The sequence below is a fragment of the Pseudopipra pipra genome, chromosome 20, assembly GCF_036250125.1.
Source record: "Pseudopipra pipra isolate bDixPip1 chromosome 20, bDixPip1.hap1, whole genome shotgun sequence".
NCBI classification, from domain to species: Eukaryota; Metazoa; Chordata; class Aves; order Passeriformes; family Pipridae; genus Pseudopipra; species Pseudopipra pipra.
The window spans coordinates 4,868,511-4,888,495 of NC_087568.1; the positions used below are offsets into that span (position 1 = coordinate 4,868,511).

Below are 19,985 nucleotides of genomic sequence, written 5' to 3' on the forward strand. Positions count from 1 at the left end.
AAAACATCTGGACAGCCTAAAGTCAGACCACACTCAGCGACAGAGGGCTGCACGTCCCTCACTGAAAGAGGCAGAACAGAGGTAGTGACTGGAGAGATACCAGGTCCAAAGTACATATTAACAGTAAAACCATTGGATCCCAAAAGGAGAGGATGCACTAAAATGCATTTCACAGACTAATGGAGAAGGAGGTTAATACTGGTCTCATCATTTGTTCAGGACAAACCATGAGCAAATCCTTGAATGACCCGGAAAGATGATCTGTCTTTCTTTCTTTCATTCCACAAACCCAACACTCTTCTCTAAAACCCCTATAGGTTTTCCACAGCCAGGCTATGTAAAACACTGCTACTGCTCCCCACTGGCAGATGTGCTCTACTGCAAGTGTTACTGAAGGCCACTCACCCTATTACTGCAGAGACAGCTGGAGTCAATGCACCAGGCTTGAGTTCTCGCACATTCACCACCTGAGGAACGTTTTTCAGAGTTGATTCAGTCAAGGAGGTGCTTACAGCTTTAAGGAACAAAAAAAGAGAGGAGGAAAAAAAAAAAAAGATGTAAAGATGATCTCCATATTAAGCATTTCATTCAAGATGGTGCCTGAGTAACTCCAAAAAATCCATCTCAATTTCTACAACATATGTAGCATATCTGGCCAGAAACATTTGGTATCTCAGCCCTCAATAAAGACACCAGAGAAGTGGACAATGATCTATATAGTTGGTACAATTTTTGTTGCTTGTTGACCAATTATTCTTATGAAGTTTCCCTTACACACACTGTAACATCTTCAGTTAACAGCAATGACCCGTGTAGTTACTCCCCAGCCTCTGCCAGAATTCATGTCACTAGTTAACCTTCTGCACTTAGGCACTCCTCAGGCAAGGAGAATAAACTAATCCAATTCCTCTACCAGTAACTGAGTTGTGTGTCTTTTCTGCACTGGCACTGCAGTGCTGGAGAAGCACCAAGAAATGTCTAAAGCTAAACAGGAAAAGCTTAGATTGGGGAACCCTTCTCCTGTCAACTCAAAACCTTACAAGCAAATCCAAGACTTAACAGTTCACCTTCAAATTTAAATTTCAATATTAATTTGTTTTACAATTCAGATCTTTAATTGCATAGCTAATAATGAATAGTTATTAGTACAGGCCAGTGACATCCTTTCTCTGCTCTCCAAGAGTTTCCTGCACACAGATCTATGGTTGTGCCAGGACCTCATCAACATTTCTGCCACTGCACAGATGAGAAAGGCAGAAGAAGTTTGAGGTGGGAGTTCCTCAGGCATTTTGTACTAGTAGCTTCCAGGAAGAAGGAAGACAAAGATGAACTGGATAGCTCAGAGATGCAACAACTACAGATCTGCGTCACATTTTGTCTGATGATCTTCTCCTCTGAGAGAAATAAATTCCTGTGAAAGCCACATTCAGCTGCTCAGAGGTCACTTGGGCAATTAGCCATCCTTTTACCTGGGGACTGGTTAGCAGCCATCTGCCTCTGCAGAGCTGCAGCAGCTGCTGCTTGTGGTGCTGGAACAGTGACAGTGGGAGCAGGGGCCCCGTGTTTCACAGTCTTTGTTGCAAGCATTGTGCTGTCTGCCCCTTGTGGTATTATTCTGTTTGAAGACGTAGGCACTAAAAAACAGAATGCACAAAAACATTACAGTCCACTGTATCTCTACAAATCAGGCGAGTCTTTGAAAGCCTTTGCTGAACTGCAGTTCCTCTAAAGTGCACAGTTTCCTTCTGACAGGACTGATGTGCAGACCTTTCAAAACAATCAACACAATCTGTCCCTAGCAGTTTTGGTGTATCCCAAGGAATTCAGCAAGTAAGTCTCAATAGATGTCATTTCAGTGCATTAGAGGACTTTAAGTTTGCTGTTACAGACGCTTCTGGTGACACTTTATTTTTCTCTCTGGCTTCAAAGATTAAAAAACCTCTCCCACACAAGGAAAACTGAGTGTATGCAAATACAGTTCTTAGTGAGACTTGCTGGGCTTACAACTCCTAACCTTGGCCACATCAATCAAATGCAGCAGTACTTCCATTTCCTAGTCTTTAGGGCAGTATTTTAGGTCACTACAATCTGAAAGAACCAGGCTATCATGAAAACACAGTCAATGAGTCAAGGTCTTTTAGTACTTTTAGCTCAAGTTCATGAGTTAACAATGCCACTCTGCTATTGCTCCGGGGAGCTTGGCAGCATAAATCTGCCTCCTGCAATCTCACTTCTCCAGGGCCTGAAGCACTGGCAATGGATACAGTGGTTAAAGATACCCACAAGAACATACTCAGAATTGGAGAGGCACTGCAAACACAACTCATGCAAAGTACCCAGGGAGAGGTGCTGCTTCCCAAAGGACGGAGACTGAGCCATCAAACCAGGCTGGATAGAGGGAGTTCGGACCACAGGAGCATGACGAGGGATCTGGACTGGAGCAGCCTCTTCTTCCTGGTCCACTGCTTGGGAATCATCATTCTCCAGTGACTGGGAAACTGAGGATGTTGAGCTGACTTCATCCAAATCTTCATAATATCTTGTGGACAGGAAGGCAGATCGGGACAGACTTGCTGCAATATCAGAAATAAAATCATGTGTGTATTAAGTTGAGGGAACAATTTAGCCCAACAGCCACAACAGATGCACCCTATTTTAGGATGCTCTTCTATTGGCTTGTTTTAATCCTGCATTGTTAGGATTTGACTTCTTAGCTGCCAGGAAAAGCAGCCTTCAACCAGACAGTAACTGAAGGAAATTCTTACTGAGAGCAGATGGGGGAACAGGAAAGGGTTGAGAAGCCAAAAGCTAACTTCAGGACTGAGTCCTACAGCAAGTACTCACCCTCCTGGAAATCACTTCAGACTTCTACATTAACTAAAGGTTTACCTGGAGCTGTAGACCTAATTGGTGGAGTTTTCCTCTTGGCTAGGAAATTCCTCAACTGTGCTTGCTTCACTGGGGACAACTTAGCTGAAAAATGGAAGACAGTTATTAGTCTGTAATCGAACTGCAAGTCAAAAAAAAAAAAGTAATTCACATTTATGGTCTGAATGCCAGGAAGAAAGAATAAATTACCAGGTGCTTTAGGCAGAGGTTTGGCTTGTGATTTCAAGGTAGTTTTCATCAAAGCATTGCGCAGGCTTTCAAGGTCGCTGTCAAAACTGGGACAAAAAAGAGCAGTGAAAAAACATCATCAGCAGAAAGAAGCCAAACAAATCAGGAACAGAAGTGGGCCAAAAGAGCCACTAGAACCACTGGAAGAACAATCCGCTCCTCTAGACACTGTGTGATTTAAACAACTATTTTGGAAACTTCAAGAGCCATTCACTTCTTCCCCCGAACTCAGACAGACAACCAGCAGTATCTCAGCCTGGAGGCTCTATTATCCCATTTACTATAAAACCCCTTAACTTCTAGGGGAAATTTCTGACACAGCATCGAACAGTGTGTCACAGAATATAACCAATGAGCTTGTATATCACCCAGGCACAGTTCAGTGTAATTTTTAGGGACATCCTGTCCTCCCATACCATGCCCACAAAACATCATTCTTTGGAGGATGCACCTTTGCACACTGCTAGGGGCAAGAGAGGAGGAGTGTCAACGCCACTCAGAAATTCATGTTAGACATACCTCTGAGCACTGCTGAGAGATGTATCGCTGGGAACACTCCACTGAGATGTCTGATTGTACAGGCGGAGCTGCTGCAGGCTGTTCACCAGGTGATTCAGTCTCTTCCTCTGCTGGTTGATTATTTCCCGGTTATTAGCCAGGGTGTTAAACAAAGTCTCTCGCTCAGGAACGATCAGACGCCTGAAGGGATCAGATCAAGAGATAAGGACCATTCTGTATATCTGGCCACAGGCAGGCAAGCAAACACCAAGTGGTTTAGTGGTTCTGGCTACTTAAAACTCAGTGAGGTTTGGTGGTTCTGGCGACTTAAACTCAATGAGGTCAAACATGGTTTGGTTTGAACAACAAAGAAGTTCAGTTCATCTCCAATGCATATTTCTCCTTTAGATATGCTGCCACTTTATTCATTTAGCTCATTTTCTTCATGATGTTTTACCTACTAGTAAGGTTTCATTAGCTACCATCAATGGATTTCTACAAGCCTTACAGGTTCTTTCTATAAGCACTATTTGCACTTACACAGAGACATAGCAATGTATGTAACACGTATGAAGCCAGAGAGTCTAAACCTGTAGCTCCCAGTAGGTGTCTTAGCCAAGCTTTACTCCCAGACCCCTTGAAAAAGATCATCCTGTTAAAAGGCTTCTGTCTGTTGATTAGAAACTAATTCCCAATTCACTGATGTGTTCTTTATAGTAGTTCTGTACTCCAATTTCAATGACTTACTTCTGCTTTCTCTTCTGTTCCAGATGCCGATCCCACTCCAAATCCAGAACATCATTCACATCCTGAACAGCAAACTTCACGTACTGGTGCAAGCGCCGGATTTCCTACCGTGCAAGACAAAGTCAGTTTTTAATTCAATTCAGAAATCTCAGTTTCAGAAGCTTTGGGTTCATTCAGTCCAAGCCATGCAGCACTTCCCCATATTTCTGCCTGCAAAGTTTTACCAGCACAACAAAACCAAATGTAGAGAAAATTTACTTATCAGTCAATGGGGTACACACAGGGTTTAGCTCAGGCATTTTACCCCAGCTCTCATTTCTCTCTCTAGAAATAATACTTTCCATAATATTTGCAAAACATTGCCAGATCTTTAAAGAAAGGGTTTTACAAACACCAGGCATTGTACAAAACAATCCTTATTTCAAATGTCATTTCACAGAACATGAGTCATTTGCTCCCATTTTATAACGCTGAAACTTCTAACAATTGTAAGTGATCAAAGCTTTGCAGGCAATTTGCAATGCTCTGGGAGACCAGCGTTCACAGACCATGATTCATGAAAGCATTCACAAATGCTCATAACTCCCACATTAAGGCAAGGAATTAATTTGATTTTTTTATAGGTAGGAAAGAAAAAAAATAGATAAAAAGCAAGCACGGAGAGTAAAGTGACTTATCCATGACCACACAGTTGCACAACTGCCACGGCTAAGCCAGAGACCTCTGGCCTCAAGCCCTGCTCCTTAAACAAACCCAGCACTCAGTCTCATTACTGTCATCCCTCCAGCCTGCCATGGCACGGCCATGGCTTGAACTCTGACCTTGTAAATTAGAAATGGCAACTGCAGTTGGTTTCAGCTCATCCCAACAGAATGCTCACTTAAAATACAACAATCAAGCAGCCAAGGAACATGGCTTGGGAAAAATTCCACTGCAAATGTTTTCAAGACACAGCATGAAATTCTAGTGTGACATCCCCAACCTGAAACCAAACCTAGTTCTGCTGTGGGGTTAGTGTTACACACTGCCAAGGCCAAGTTTTCTCCCTCCAGCAACTATATAGCAGCAACTCTCTGGATACCAAATCAATATGGCTGGACATCAGAAAATTTTCAGGGTCTTTAAAACTTCATTGAAAACTAAGACACAAAGCTGACTAAGGGAGCTTTTCTCACCCAGGAGAATGGGGATCATGCAGACTGAGCAATATTTAAGAGTCAGAGCAGAGCTTTCTCACAAACTTTCAGAAAGTTGACCTGAAAGTTCTCTCCTTACATTCCAGTCCACTTCCAATTCTCTCTCAGTGTGTTAGCCTTTCCTCATGATCCTCTCTCTAGAACAGGGAAACATGCATTTCAAGATTATCTCTGAAGTCACAAGCATAAGCTTGAACTGTTACAGAGACATACTGGACATCAAAGCAAGGGGTGCAATTAAGACTGTGAATCAATCTACAGAACCCAGGTGAAGATCAGAGATCAGACCTGAAAGAAATTTCTAATTTCTCATTTCTAATAACTGCATGCCTACTCCTGATAACTCCTGCCACAAAGATGACATTCAATTATGCCTTCAGCCTGCCAGTCAAACTTCTTGAGGGGAACTTATCAGTGTATAAAAGATCATTTGTAGGGCACATTCACTCTATTTTGCTTAGGGTTAAATAGCCCTCATCACCAGAGCTGTAACAAAGAGTGCTTCACCCCTATTTTCTTTCATGTCTTTGAAAGCCTCTTTATGTACTGCTGGTTATTTTCCTTTGTGCCCCAGCTTTTAGAATATCATTAAGCTTTATGCTCCACCATCCATGAAATTAACCACACAATTCTGTAAGTCATAATAAATCATCAAATTGTTCCATAAGGCACTTGCTGAAGATAAAAATAATTCCAAGAACTCTTCTATAAAGTGTAGGAAAAAAACCCCAACACTCTTTTATCTGAAATCCCTGAGCAAATATTACAGGCTGAGAAGGAACAGGATGTCAAGAGTCACATTCTAAGCTTAGAATAGACTTGGATCTCAGGTGAACTACTTCCCTTCAGCAGGAGTTTTGAATCACTGCAAACAGCAACAACAGAGAGGAGCTTTAGGAAAAGATTTTCAGAGTGTCTTTAAACTCATGGAAAACAAAGCTCACTGCACTTTTGCTAGACTATGTTGAAACAGCAAATACCTAGGGCAGAACAACAATGCTGGGCACTTGCACATGCAAACCTCAGTTATATTTTATTTAAAACTCTCTATTTTCGTACCTGAAGCTGTGCTTCACTCTTGGGATCCAAAGGTTTCTTATAGAGCAAGTGTAAATACCCCGAACTACGGTTCTGTTCGTTCTGTTCTTTAGCCTCTTCTACCCCTGCAAATCCCTCCAGCAAGGTTGTCTTCAGAATACTAATATCTCCATGAAGTGACTGCAATTAGAAATAGAACAGATGGGACAAGGTTCAAAGTAGGTTCTCATTGCCATCTCCAGCACAAGGGCTTTTGCAAGCACCTGCCTGAAAGCACAAATGCAAATGTCACCCCCACATTAACACGGCAGTCAGATGTTCCATCTACATCAGTTCAGCTTTGGCAGGTTAAGTAGGAACATCAGGTGAGGAACAGTCACTGCTGAGGAGCTAAATGGTTTACAGTTTGAAGATACCCTGCTCACCTCTGTTGTCTCTTTAATTTCCAAGAGGAAGGTGTGAAGATCATCTGACTCGGTTCGCAACATCTTCATTTCCTCTGGAGTTCCAACTTGGAAACAGGCTTTGGAAGTCCGGGCCTTCAGCTCCTCCATCTCCTTTTGAAAATGTGCAATCTGCAAAGTCAAGAGGAAGAAAGTGCAGCCAATGAAACACAGCAGGGTCTGGAACAAATGTCACAGCTCCTGGATCATGCTTCAATTGCACCATGAACACCTGTCACTTTGCAGCCAAAGCGGGAAATTTCTCTTGAATGTTTAACAGGAAAGAACAGTCCATCTTTTTAGCACAGTGAGTGAAGATGACTGAAGAGGACACACAGACAGCAACTACAAACCAGGTTGATTATCTTGGGAAAAATTTCCATTCTGATTCCTAAGCTACTTACAGGCACCATCAGAACACGGCTGAACTGAAGTGTCTGTGGTCTTAACAGTTTCTAAAATGTAGAAAACTGCTTCAAAGTCTCACCTCCTCTCTGATTCCTGCTATGACAGGATCTGAATCCTTCCACTGGTGGGTCTGTTTTTCTAAAGATGCATTGGGGAGTGCTGATTTGCTCTGGGGAAAAAAAACCAAAACCAATATTAAAGGATATATCCATTGCAACAGGGAGCTTAGAATACCAACAAAGGCCTCATGTTAGAAACTACATTCAGACACCAAATAACTCTGATTATAACAACACACATCAAAACACAACTCTCTAAAGACATGCAGAGAACATTGTTTTAGAACCACAGATTTGCTGTTATTTAAATGTCAAAAGCTAGCTAATTCTTGGACCTAAGAATACTAATTCTGTCCAAGGAATTCTAAGCAATTGATGGGCCATGCAAAATATTCACCCTCTGAAGAACCCAGTCCAGTTCCTGTTACCTGAGCAGAGCTTGGCTTTGCTGCAGACGGGGTGATTTTGGGTGTCTTCTGTACTAAGGAAGCTGAAGGAACATTTTGAGCAGGACGTGCCACTGGAATTTAAGAAGAGGAACAGTAATTTATGAACTTATACAAAGGTTGAGAAAACAGGTTGTGATCAGACACATAATCACAGCTGTCAAATCCAACAGCAGCAGTGCTATGGGCCCTAGCCCAAGAACACACCTTCCTCAGGTGCCTTTTCACTCCCATCCAGTGAAAACTGGCTAACAGTAAAAACTGCCACTTTGCAGTAAACCCAGTAAAAACTGCTAACAGTAAAAACTGCTACTCTACAGTGGCTGGCTGTACCACTCCTGAGGACCTCGAGACCCCCAGTCACACAACCATTTGAGAGATGGAATATCATTCTGCTAAGAAGTGAGTGCCATCTGATTTGAACTCATTTGTGATCCTTTTGAACTCTAGTCAATCCAGATGCAAAGAAAGGCATCAATTTGTGTGACTGCCCAGAAACATGCATAATCAGAGCTGCATTACAGAGCCCTGAAAATGCCAGAACTTGTGGATGAATGTAAGCAGCTGAATATAATTGTTTCACATATCTCTCTCTGAGGGATGAAGAGCATAAATGGAAAAACTGCTCAGTTTCAAGACTAAATGCATCACATTATTATGGTGTGCCAATCAGGAGGGCCATTAAAGCAAGAAAACCAAGAAAGAAAGAAGCCAAATAAAGCTCTCTATATCCTAAGACTTTTAGAACATTGTTTATAATGCACTATTCCCAACAACAGGATCAGTCTCCTACCCGTGGGAGGCACAGGGGATGAAGTCTTCAGTGGTGTGGCAGGAGAGGCTGGGACAGGTGTGGACTGGCTCAGAGAACCTCCAGAAGCAGGTTTTGAAGTGGTTGAGAAGGAAAACATTGTGGAAGTGCATTGGCCACTGCTGCTCGTGGGAGAAGAGGTGTCTACAGCAGTGAACCTGCAACAAAAAGCACAACATCTCTCAGCTCTGAACTGATCCTGCTGCCTCCCTCCAAAATGAAGAATTAAGTTCCCATGAATTAGCATCCACTGGAATCAGCAACAACTCAAGCTCCAGCTATAACACCAGGAGGGTAGCTTCTGGAGATGGTGGGGAGGAGCCACTCAGAATAATTTCTGAATACAGGGAACCACAAAGACTTTTACCACAGACCCACCCAGTGAGCAAAAGCCAAATGCCAGCAAAAAGTACTACACTGCTTCAAAATGCACCTCGTCATTTCACACCAACTATAGCAAATCTGAGCTGCCCTTCAGTGTCATCCTCACAGCAAGGCTCAAGCAGAAATTCTGCAAGAAAAGATGAATTTCTATTCATCTGCAAACTCATCTCCTCAAGGCAGCCAGTTTAAATATTCAGCCAATTCACTGGTGTATCATTTGCTTTATACACAAAATATAAAAAGCCCTAAGAGCTCCCATCAGATCCTGGTGTAGTAAAGATTTTCCCAATTAAAAAAAAAAAATCATTTGAACCATTGGAAATTTCTTGTGATACATTTACATAAAAGTTGCTTTCTATAAAAAGCAGCTTCAATTAACATAGCTCTGTGTTTTAAACCATTTTTTCTAAAAACAGAGAGCAAGTCTCAGGAGTTGGAGGGAAGAGTGGGTACATGAAATCTGAGAACATTCACTCAAACCCATTTTGCATAGTTTCTAATCAATATTATTTTTTTTAGTTGGTGTGAACAAGCTTTAAAGATTCCAGATCCTGTGTTCAGTGACCAAGCATCCATTTAGGAACAAAACCAAAAGGTCTGGCACCTTCTCTGTCAAACACAGGAGTGGCAAAGCCATCCATCAACTGTGGATACAGCTTCCCCTCAGCTCTCCAAGTTACTCTTCAGGTTGGGGGAAGGAACCTTCAAAAAACACTCTTGTGGTATCACCACCTAAATAAATCAGTACCAGACAGGAGGGATTTCAAATCCCAGAGTTTTTAACCATGATTTGCATCAAACCAAGGCATGGAATTACCATTTGATGCCTATGAAGAAGACACATAAAAAAAACCTCCTAGGTCTCAGGCAGTTTGGCAAATTATCAGTCTAATTTTTGGCATTGTCCCTTCGCTTATATCCTACCCATGAACATAACCTCTGGCATGGGAAGCACTGAGAGTTTTCACAGCTGAGACAGCTACATCTTAAAGATGGGCTTCCTCAGTGCTTTCTTGGGAGCATGGGGAACAGCTGTCAAGGCAAAAAGCCAGACACCATCTTCAGAACTACCATACAATATCCATGCCTAGAGCAATTTAAGAAGTAACCAGCCCCTGCATTCACTATTTATCTATTTACTTCTCATTGAGGTTCACTTTGACTGAAGAAGGTGAAGGTGCAAAAGATGACTTCTGAGCAGCAGGAGCTGTGGAGAGCGGTGGCCCAGGTGAGCTGTCCGCAGCTGGCTTAAAGTTCATGGATCCAAAAGGAAAGGAGGTGACAGTAGCTGTAGTGGTGCCCACAGGAGGAGTCATGGATGCCTTAGAAGCAGCAGAGGAGAATGTTGCTGCTCCTGTCAGAGCAGGAGTCTGGGCTTGCTTGGAGGCATCAGTGGCAAAGGGGTACGGTGGAGGATCACTGCCCGAGGAGCCAGGTGTCTTCACAGCCGAAGGCATGAAGGAAAAAGCAGCTGTTCCACCCCCTGTGGGAGGCTGACTTGAGGCAGGAGTAGCAGGAGCAACACCCGGTACTGTGTCAGGCTTCAGAGAAGTTGGAGGAGTGGTTGGAGTTGGGGCAGTGATTCCTGCAAAAAGACAAATTGGAAAGGAGGAGACTCATCTGGCTGCACTGACTAATGGCAGAAGGTATTGCAAGGCCAAATGTTGTTTGATGGGGACAGCTCAGCACTGCCTCACTCACTGGACAGACAGCACAGTGAGGAAGAGAGATGGCAGAGCTGGGCCTGCAGTCCCCAAACTCAGCAAGTGATACAGAAAGCGCACACAGTCCAAGTCACGATCAATACTACAATCTGTCTAGATTAATGTTGTCTGCAGTTTCCTGTGAAAAGGCTTCACCTCTCTCCATTGATTTTGATGAGGTTCCTGCCATCTCAAGTAAAACAGGCAATCAGCACACAAGCCAGCCAGCGCTGCAGAGGGGTAGGCTGCCAAACAGCAGCATTGGGGTTGGGGAAGGAGAAGCAAATTTGGGCTTAGAGACAAAAATGATGCTTTTGCAGTTATTACTCCTGCACTCAGACAAGCAAAACAATCAGCTTATCTGCCTACCCCCACACAGAGAACTGCCTATGTCACACTACACAGGGCAACACATCTATAATTCAAAACAAAACTACTATTCTTCACCTGCTGACACAAGTAAGGTTTGCTGCAGCCAAACACCTTAGTTTGCATCATGACCACCTCTGGCAAAAGTATGGAGGAAAACCATCACCTCTCTGAAGTGTGCAGACCACGCTCTGGGTCTGCAAAGTGCTTGATCCTTGTCCCCAAGCAGAGCCTGCAGCCCCTGCTGCAGTTAGAATCGTGCACCCCAAAGCTGGACAAAGGGCCTCCTAAAACTGCTTTGGCTCTGTTCTCCAAAGGTTGAGTCTAAGAGCACAGCCTGCAAAGTGCTTGAGATCCTACAACAGACAGGACTAGATGATTTCACACTGATGCACAAAGGACACAGAACAGTCCTGGGAGCACAAAGCACCCATCATTACACAGAAAAAAAAAAAATGTTTTCTGTGACCACATACATGTCTGACTACCAAACTGACAGATGAAGACGACACAGATCCACAAATGCAAGTGTTCCCCTACCCCACTGGAGCACTTACCTGCTGACTTTGGAACTCTCTCTCCTGCCAACTGCAGTGGCTCTGGGGTCACAATAAGTGACCTGACCCCCGGGTTTTGGTTGATCATGTAGAACGGGCAGAGCACACCGTCCGTAGAGAGCAAGATCAGAACTGGAGCTGGGGCAAGGACCTTGTCATCACCTGCCAGAGACCACATATGTAAGTCCTGCAGTCAAAGTTTCTTGTTCTTTTCCTACTGGCATTGCCACCTTAATGTGACTTGATGAGTACAATATTTCCTACATTTCTCCCTTCATGATTTTATTTGCATTTTTGTTCCCTTGCTTCTCTATGAAATGCCTGTTTTTTTCTTTTTCCTTTTGTTGTCCTTTCTGTTCCTGACTTCATGTTTCATAAATTCATAGATGAAGAGTTATTTTGGCACTCAGATGTCACCTCCTGAATGACAAAGTCCAAATTCCACCCATGAATTCCTGTGCCAAGCTTTTTCATATTTTGAAGCAGTCCTTTTTCCTCACTGATATGCTGCTCCCTCCTTCAATCCTCTGTCCCTTTCAGCAGTCTCCATATTCCAGTGGGTCCTGTCACCTCATTAAGATTCATATCCATAAAGTACCAAAGAGAATTGCTACATAGGAAGCTTCTTAACTTTAAAGAAAGCCAACATCAAACAAATATCCTTGTGATCTGAACCTCTGATATAAAATACTTGTGTTATTTGCAGCTGCTCTGTGAGTCTGCTTCAGTTAAAAAATTCTCAGCACAGTTAAACGCTCCCTATATTTCTAAATAAAAAAGTCAATAATGGTTTAACTGCCTTTAATTAAACAAAAAACCTCATATAATCTAGAATGCAGGAAAAATCTGCTATAATCATGGTGCCTTGTTTGTCAGGCAGTGCAGTGGATGGCCATGTTTCTTTACCTATTGATTCTTCAAGAAAAGCATGCTAGGGAAGGGCAGTTTCCCCATGGGAACAAGCTACAGGACAAAAGAGGTTTGTTTGCAACCTAAACTTGCTGTGAACTGCAAAGCCAATTGGTTGCACTCTGTGAGAATACAGAGAATGTGTTAGTAAAAAGCTTCTCCAAAAGCCTTTCTAAAAACCCTACAGGTTTTAAAAATCTGTCCTGACAGATTCCTTAATCCAGCAACTGTATAGATTAACAGAGAAAAGGCTTCAAATTCAATTTGGCATTCAAGTACAAAGTTTGACCTCAATTCCCTACTATAGGTTTTCATTCAGGTAAAGTTCTCAGTTAACTGGCACCCTCCTGTGCTCTTCAGGAACTCCTGACTGCAGTACCTTCCACTCTGCCTGAAGGCATCTCTATTTCAATCTGTCTCTGGGTTTCAAGGGAGAGTTCTCAGAATTCACTAAGATACAGCACAGTAGCTCAGATGTAGCTTCAGACTCTGACAAGGTGCTCAGAAGAGCCTTCAGGCAGCACAGAAGGTACAGCAACAGTGCAGCTGCCAAGATGTAGAGCACAGCAGGGTTTAGGCAGTACAGACCCTGTGCTTTAATGCAGAATTAAAACCTACACATTCACCTCAACAATCTTTGCTGTTTCTGGCTTTGAAACCAACCCATTTTTGCTTTAGATCAGTGCAAATGTACTTCACACAAAACAGTTCAGCAAAAGGACATAAGTGACAAGAATAAAGAACACCTTGCAGGCAGCCTGAAATCCCCAGTGTTAGAACATGACTCATTTAAACTCACTATTATCCCAGTTCTGTGAAACACAGGTGTAGCTCAGGAGCTTTGTTTCCCAAGTCTGCTACTGTAGTATCCCAGGCTCCTGAAAGCTCCAAGGAAGAACTGTGTTTAACACTTTGCCATTTGAATCCTTACACAAAAGTAAGGCCACGTGTTGTTGGTTTGGTACAAAAGGCAGGAGGTGTGTCAGTCTGCCTTTCAGAACCATCTCCCAGAACCCTGAGCACCAGCCTGCCCCTCAAAAATATCTCCTACATTGAGATTTTTGGACTATTCCACCAGAGAGACTAACAAGACTTACTGATCATGATGGGCATGTTACTGGTGTAGTCCACAGCAACACCAACGGGCAGTGTGTCATCACTTTTATCTGTCACAGGAAGTTCTGCTCTGCTGGAGTCCTCCAAAAGCCACAATTCCCAGTTCTGCAAGAAGTGAGAATATTAATTTGACTACTGCTTTCCTGTGATCAGCTCTCTTCAGAACTCCAGCCTGAAGGACTAGCCAGAGAACATCTACTTAAATTTTTCACATTAACAAATGCCAGAAGTATCAGGGCCCTTCACAGATCTGTGTGTGACTTCTCACACATCACTGCATGTCACCTCACATGAATCACTTCATTAAAGTGAGCTTGACCAAATTTTGAGACTGCTAAATGAATCATGAAAAACAGACTTCTGGTATTTGGTTCACAACCCACTGTTTCTGTTTGTGCTTTCTCTCTGTGTCACACAAATCTCTTGTTCATCTAAGAATTACCTTAAGATTCTGTACAATTTAGAAGCTTGTTTAGTTTTGAGGTGCTTTTAAAAAAATTCATCCTCTCATTGTATTCCAGGTTTTATACAGGTTATACTTAGATTTCTGGGAAAGAGGAGGTACACATACACAAATACAACACAAAATATATTCCCCAAGTGGAACAAAAACATTACCTGATCCCCTTGCTTGGCAAGAATGCTGACTTCTGTGGAAGCTGCCGAAGCTGCCAGAACCAGATCCCTGCAAGCGTGGACACAAACAGCTTAAAACTAACAGGACAGTCCACTGCAAGGTCCCCAGCTCCACAATTCATTATTATCTATATAAATTTGCAACTAGGAATCAACTAAGAATACAGTTGTACAATACAAAAATGACTTTCCCTGCCAAGATGAGGGAAACATGTCTGGGACATCACTACAGAGCTTCTTCTTTCTTTCAAAGCAATGATTTGACAGACCCTGTATCATCATAAATAACAATGGTCCAAGTCAGGTAGTTGAAAAGTTAGAACAGCTTCTTCACACAGACACATAACTAAGTGAGACAAAAGTCATGCTTTACCCACCCAGTAACTTAAAATCTCAAGGGAGATAGTTAAAACAGATTTTAAACAGTCTTATGTACCTACATGAAATCATACAAATTCTCACCAAACAAGTATGTTGGCACGGAGATAAAGCATGCAGGAGAAATAAGCTGTGCTTTCACACAGCATTTTCAAAATAGCAATTTAATTTCTCTCAAACTCAGGTATTATATAGTTTACAAAAAGAAGGAACACAATATAAGGAAAGGAATGACCACTCAGACACAAACACCAAGGGAAAGACCTTGCCATGATTCCTGCCACTCACCACTCCTCAACAAAGCTGAGGAAATAATGATGCTGTCTTTCCGTGCAGCTCCCATAGCACGGCTCCATGAAATTCACAAACTTCTCTGGTCGCTTCTCTTCCTTTTTCTGTAAAATCAACATTCCTAATTTATCTTCCAATGCAGAAACTGAGTAATCTCCTAAAAATCTGCATTAGGGTACACCAATAATGTCCTGATTTGATCTCAGCAGAGAACAGGTTGAACTCATTGATTTTCAAGTGGATTTTACTTCCTCCACTGAATCCCTCCAACCTCAAAACCATGATTTACCACACCACCAAACCTGAGTTCTATATGATGCCAACAATAAAAGCAACTTGCCACTGTAATAAACAAGTCAAGAACAAGCAACAAACACTTGTGTAGCTGTGACTTGCTGGCACTTACAGGCAATATGGCTATGACCACTTCTGGGGCTGTTTCCAGAGTCCCATCAGCTGCTGCATACACGATAGTAAAGACATATGTGCCAATCCACAGTACATCCAAAACTGAAAGAGAAAGCAAATACCTCAGCCAGAAACACTTCAGAATGATACTTCCTTGGTTATCTTGATTTTAACTGTGTACAGCACACAGAAGGAAATGACAAAAAAATGGCAACTAACTCCTTAACTACCAAGTTTCAATGATTTGTCTGCAGAACATCAAAATTATTAGGGGGGAAAATTCTTTGATCCCAGAAATTTCAAATACAAGCTAAAAGAATATATTTGGGTTGCTTGATGATATCACAGATGAGACAATGCCAGTGTTTCCACATATAAGTGGTGGTGTGGCATATCCAAATGAAGCATTCCTGCTTTTCTAAACTTTCTATTTTGACATTGTATTGAAGAGGCAAAATGATGAGGTGAAACTCATGTGGAATATGAGAATTAGAGTTATATTCAGAAATTTTCATGCTAAAGGGAAATACTTGTGACAGTACTGTCTTATCATATCAGTGAACAAAAAATAGCTTTCAAAATGCATATTGAAAACATTCTAGAAATAGAGCAGGACTCTGGCCAACTGGTAATTTTTCTATGCAATTTAGAGATATAGCATTTTTCACAGATATGTGAATTAAATCACACTGTAATTACATAACCAGTGCAGTATACAGCTGCTACAACTGAAGACAACAGGAGAGAAAACAAGTTAAAAAGAAATAAAAAGATGTACCTTTAACAGGATTGTCTGAGTCATAAAAAGGAGGACAAGGGATTACTTTCTTCTCCTGTAGATTCTGCAAATAAAACAACTCTTAAATACAAAGAAAAGACAACGAACAAAGCCAACTGCAAGTTTTGCAGAAAGCCCACAGAATTGTTTTAAAGCAACTCACTCTTTAACACTCATCATGTGCCACTCTGAAATTGTGACTTTTTAGTGACCATTGCAAAACCTTAAACTAAACCCAATATTGGCCTAAGACACTTGAATATTACTGAAGCACTTGGGCAGCATTACATGGCTCACACTGTGTGCCACCTGTCCAAATGCTGTAGCTTCTGATGAAAAAAAAAAAGAGATTAAAAAAATCATATTGCAAAAGTATTGAGCAGACATAAGGCCTTACCATCAACAATACTTACAGGCAGATATTGCACCACGGTGCCATTTTGCCTCCCTACAGCCAGTTGTTTTCCCTTTGGGCTCCAACACACTAAGCAAAAAAAAGATAATTTCATTAGCACCAAGGAACCAAACAGTTACAAGGCCCCACAAAAACAGGACCAGTAAATTTGAACTGCTGTATTTTTTCCCCCTGCAAAAAATCATGAATCTGAATTAAACATGGAATCATCCAGACACAGAGAAAGCAAGTCTGAAGAGATCAAAAACCAACAGCTGATGATGCTTATTTGCCTGTTTTCCTGGAAATGAGAGTCAAGCCTGAGACAGCAAAAGCCACAGGTGAGCCCATTTGATAACTCACAAGACTCAGCTGCTCCAATCAACTGGGAAAGAGCAATTCCATTGCAACACACTCTGAGTCTGAAGTTTATATCTTTCCTTTTTGCAAAGGTTTTTTTTTAACGTTAAGAAACCTCCTCCCGAGACAAACAGCCTGTGTTTTCACACCCATCGACGTGCGCCCGCTCTTCAGCGCCCAACACCCCGTGTGCCACCTGAGGATGCCACTCACCAGATGTCACAGCCACAGAGGACGGGAGGGTGGCATAGACCTTCACGGAGTCTGTGACCTGCAGGACAGAGATGCTGCCATCGGACAGACAGATGGCCACCATGGTGGGACTGGCGGGGTTCCACTTCAAGTCATTGACTGTGGCCGTGCTCCCCGAGTCCTTGGCCAGCTTGTGGTAAGCAAATGCCTGTTTCTGCTGCTTTGCCTTTTAGGAAACACAAACACATGAGACAAAGCTGATCACAGAATTCTCCCAAAGTTATAGCTCAAAGTGGTTTTGACCTTTCTATAAATTAATGACTGACAAAAAGACGCAGATTTATGAGCTTACTGAGCAATTCCTTTACAAGACATCTCTCAAAGAGAGAGACAGAAAATCCCACCCCAGCTATGCCTCTCTGCTGTATTCTGAAAAAAAACCAAACCAAAATCTAAACCAAAACCAAACCCACTTTGCACACACTGCACCTGATTCAGGAATGTGCGGACATCAAAAAAGCTGATGAAGGAACCAATCTCACTGGACGTCATACACACAGAGAGGGTGAGATTGTCACAGCTCAGAGCCAGGTGCTGCACAGGAAACTTCATGGGGACCGAGGTACTCTGAACATTCTCCACTGAAAACACAAAAGGAAAAGAAGACAGAATGAAGGGGACAAATTTAAATAGCAAGAACTGTTCTTGTAAAAAAAATACAATTAGAACGAGTTTATGCAGAAATTCACAGTCCCATTAACAGCAGCTGTCAAAGATAACGTGAAAAACTGAGGGAAAGGGGTACATTTGTGTGTAGGAAAAGTCAGCCCCACTGCATGGCACCAAACACAGGTGACCCTGAACAGGAGCACAGAGCTCCTGGTGACATGTTCCCAGCAGTAATTAAGGTTCTTCCCCTGGAGGGTGGTCGGGCACTGAACAGGCTCCACAGGGCAGTGGTCACAGCCCCAAGGCTACCAGAGCTCAAGGAGCATTTGGACAAGGCTCTCAAGGATATGATGGGGTTATTGGAGTGTCCTGTGCAGGGTCAGGAGTTGGACTGATGATCCTTGTGGATCCTTTCCAACTCAGGATATTCTATGATTCTATGAACTGTACTTCATTTCAGCTACAGGTACAGCAAATATTGTTGCTGCCTTCCCACACAAGAACCTGTGGCAATTCAAACCCATGACAGAGCATGACAAGGTCTGCATCACGTATCAGAAGCCAAAAGCTCCGTGTCATAAATCCCACATAAACCTGTCCCTGCAAAGACCACGGAATGTCAGCACGTCTTACCGATTTTATTGGGATCTTCTCCCAGCTGGTTCTGCATGAGAAGATCTCTGGTGTGGAAGATCTGCAGGCTGGTCCCCCCACCAGCAAAGACCAGCCCATATTTGTTGGACACTGCGAGGAGGCTGGAGCGCTCTTTGGGAAGGTCATCGGGAGCATCAAAGATACGGACCTTCTTCAGGGCTCTGAACTGAAAATCCTGTTGGGAGAGAGTTGGGAAGGAGCTGTTCATGTGCAGGGCAAGAGGAAGGGTTTAACTTCAGTTTCTCTAAGGCAGTAAGTGAAAGAGCCTCTCCACAAAAGCTGCAAACTCGTGCCAAGGCAGAGCCCACATTGTTTCTGGCCATCCCAACAAATTTTATGTCTCATCCAGGAAAGACTGAGATCACACCACATTTTTTCTACTGGCTGAATTTCCCTTCCGCCCAGTGCCTGTGCTCATAAAACCTGCAGGAGCTGAATCTGTTTGGGACATCCGACCTTCTCAGGAACACACCAAAAGCAGCCAAGGGATACAGAGGAAAAGAGAAGGGAATAAAGCAAATACAGAACAGGACTGAACAAAACCTGCTGCTACAAATCACACACTTTCTTACATGCATCTTTGGTTGCCATTGTAACATATGACACACAGAACAGACGCAGGTTTTCCTCTCACCCACCCCCAGAAATTACTTCGTACACTCAGATTTTTTTTTTTGCATTCATTTCTCTCATAATTCACATTGTCCTTTTGGAAACAGGAGGGAGAGAAAAGCAGAGTGAGAGATAAAAGCCTCCAAACCCACAAAGTGAATTAAGAAACAGCAGTTGCACTGTTACCAAGCAAAACCTGAGGTTCCCTTTAGGAACGACCCTCCCTTCCCAAGTAGAGAAGGGAGATCTAACACTGGATCTAATGCCAGTAACTCCAATCAAGCATCTGAGTTTTATTTCCAAATTATTTCCAAAGCATTCCATAAGCGCATTCCTGCAATCTGAGGAACTGCAGGAACTCAGAAACTTCTGCAACACAAAAAGCCCAATTTCCCTGTTTCTGAGGGCAGAAAGCAGCTGCACAAAGACCCACACGTGCTCCAGGAACCTGTTCCCCCGTGTCTCTGCTTACACAGCCCCACGGGAATATTGGAAGACACAGCCAGGGGCCAGGCTGGCACCACACAGCAAGGCTCCAGTTTACACTGCCCCACAGCCCCACGTGCTGCTCCCAAACCCGGGAGATTCCCAGCACAAGGCATGCTCACAGGAGGGATTAGGAACGCCTCACTCTTGTCCTAGAACAAGGCTCGTCCAACTCTCCTTCATCCCTGGAAGTGTCGAAGGCCAGGCTGGACAGGGCTTGGAGCAACCTGGTCTGGTGGAACGTGTCCCTGCCCACGGCAGGGGGTGGAACGGGATGATCTTTACGGTCCTTTCCAACCATTCTGTGGTTCCTTCCCCAGGAGTTA

The 19,985-nt window shown here is 43.0% G+C and overlaps 1 protein-coding gene across 2 annotated transcripts in view; it reads right to left on the bottom strand.

Moving 5' to 3' along the window:
- The window catches only part of NUP214 (nucleoporin 214), a 41,286-nt gene that overhangs the window by 20,877 nt on the left and 424 nt on the right, over positions 1-19,985 (bottom strand). For both annotated transcript variants that reach the window (XM_064676873.1, XM_064676872.1), the window contains exons 2-24: positions 18,541-18,736; positions 17,728-17,879; positions 17,260-17,464; positions 16,706-16,776; positions 16,293-16,356; positions 15,513-15,616; positions 15,104-15,210; positions 14,420-14,486; positions 13,783-13,906; positions 11,777-11,938; positions 10,288-10,732; positions 8,746-8,921; positions 7,935-8,026; positions 7,527-7,616; positions 7,022-7,171; positions 6,618-6,776; positions 4,363-4,466; positions 3,637-3,816; positions 3,079-3,164; positions 2,890-2,973; positions 2,337-2,573; positions 1,470-1,634; positions 406-514 (exon numbers count right to left, since the gene is read on the bottom strand). In XM_064676873.1, the coding sequence (XP_064532943.1) occupies positions 406-514; positions 1,470-1,634; positions 2,337-2,573; positions 2,890-2,973; positions 3,079-3,164; positions 3,637-3,816; positions 4,363-4,466; positions 6,618-6,776; positions 7,022-7,171; positions 7,527-7,616; positions 7,935-8,026; positions 8,746-8,921; positions 10,288-10,732; positions 11,777-11,938; positions 13,783-13,906; positions 14,420-14,486; positions 15,104-15,210; positions 15,513-15,616; positions 16,293-16,356; positions 16,706-16,776; positions 17,260-17,464; positions 17,728-17,879; positions 18,541-18,736 (3,329 nt within the window). The remainder of the gene's footprint in view (positions 1-405; positions 515-1,469; positions 1,635-2,336; positions 2,574-2,889; positions 2,974-3,078; positions 3,165-3,636; positions 3,817-4,362; positions 4,467-6,617; positions 6,777-7,021; positions 7,172-7,526; positions 7,617-7,934; positions 8,027-8,745; positions 8,922-10,287; positions 10,733-11,776; positions 11,939-13,782; positions 13,907-14,419; positions 14,487-15,103; positions 15,211-15,512; positions 15,617-16,292; positions 16,357-16,705; positions 16,777-17,259; positions 17,465-17,727; positions 17,880-18,540; positions 18,737-19,985) is intronic.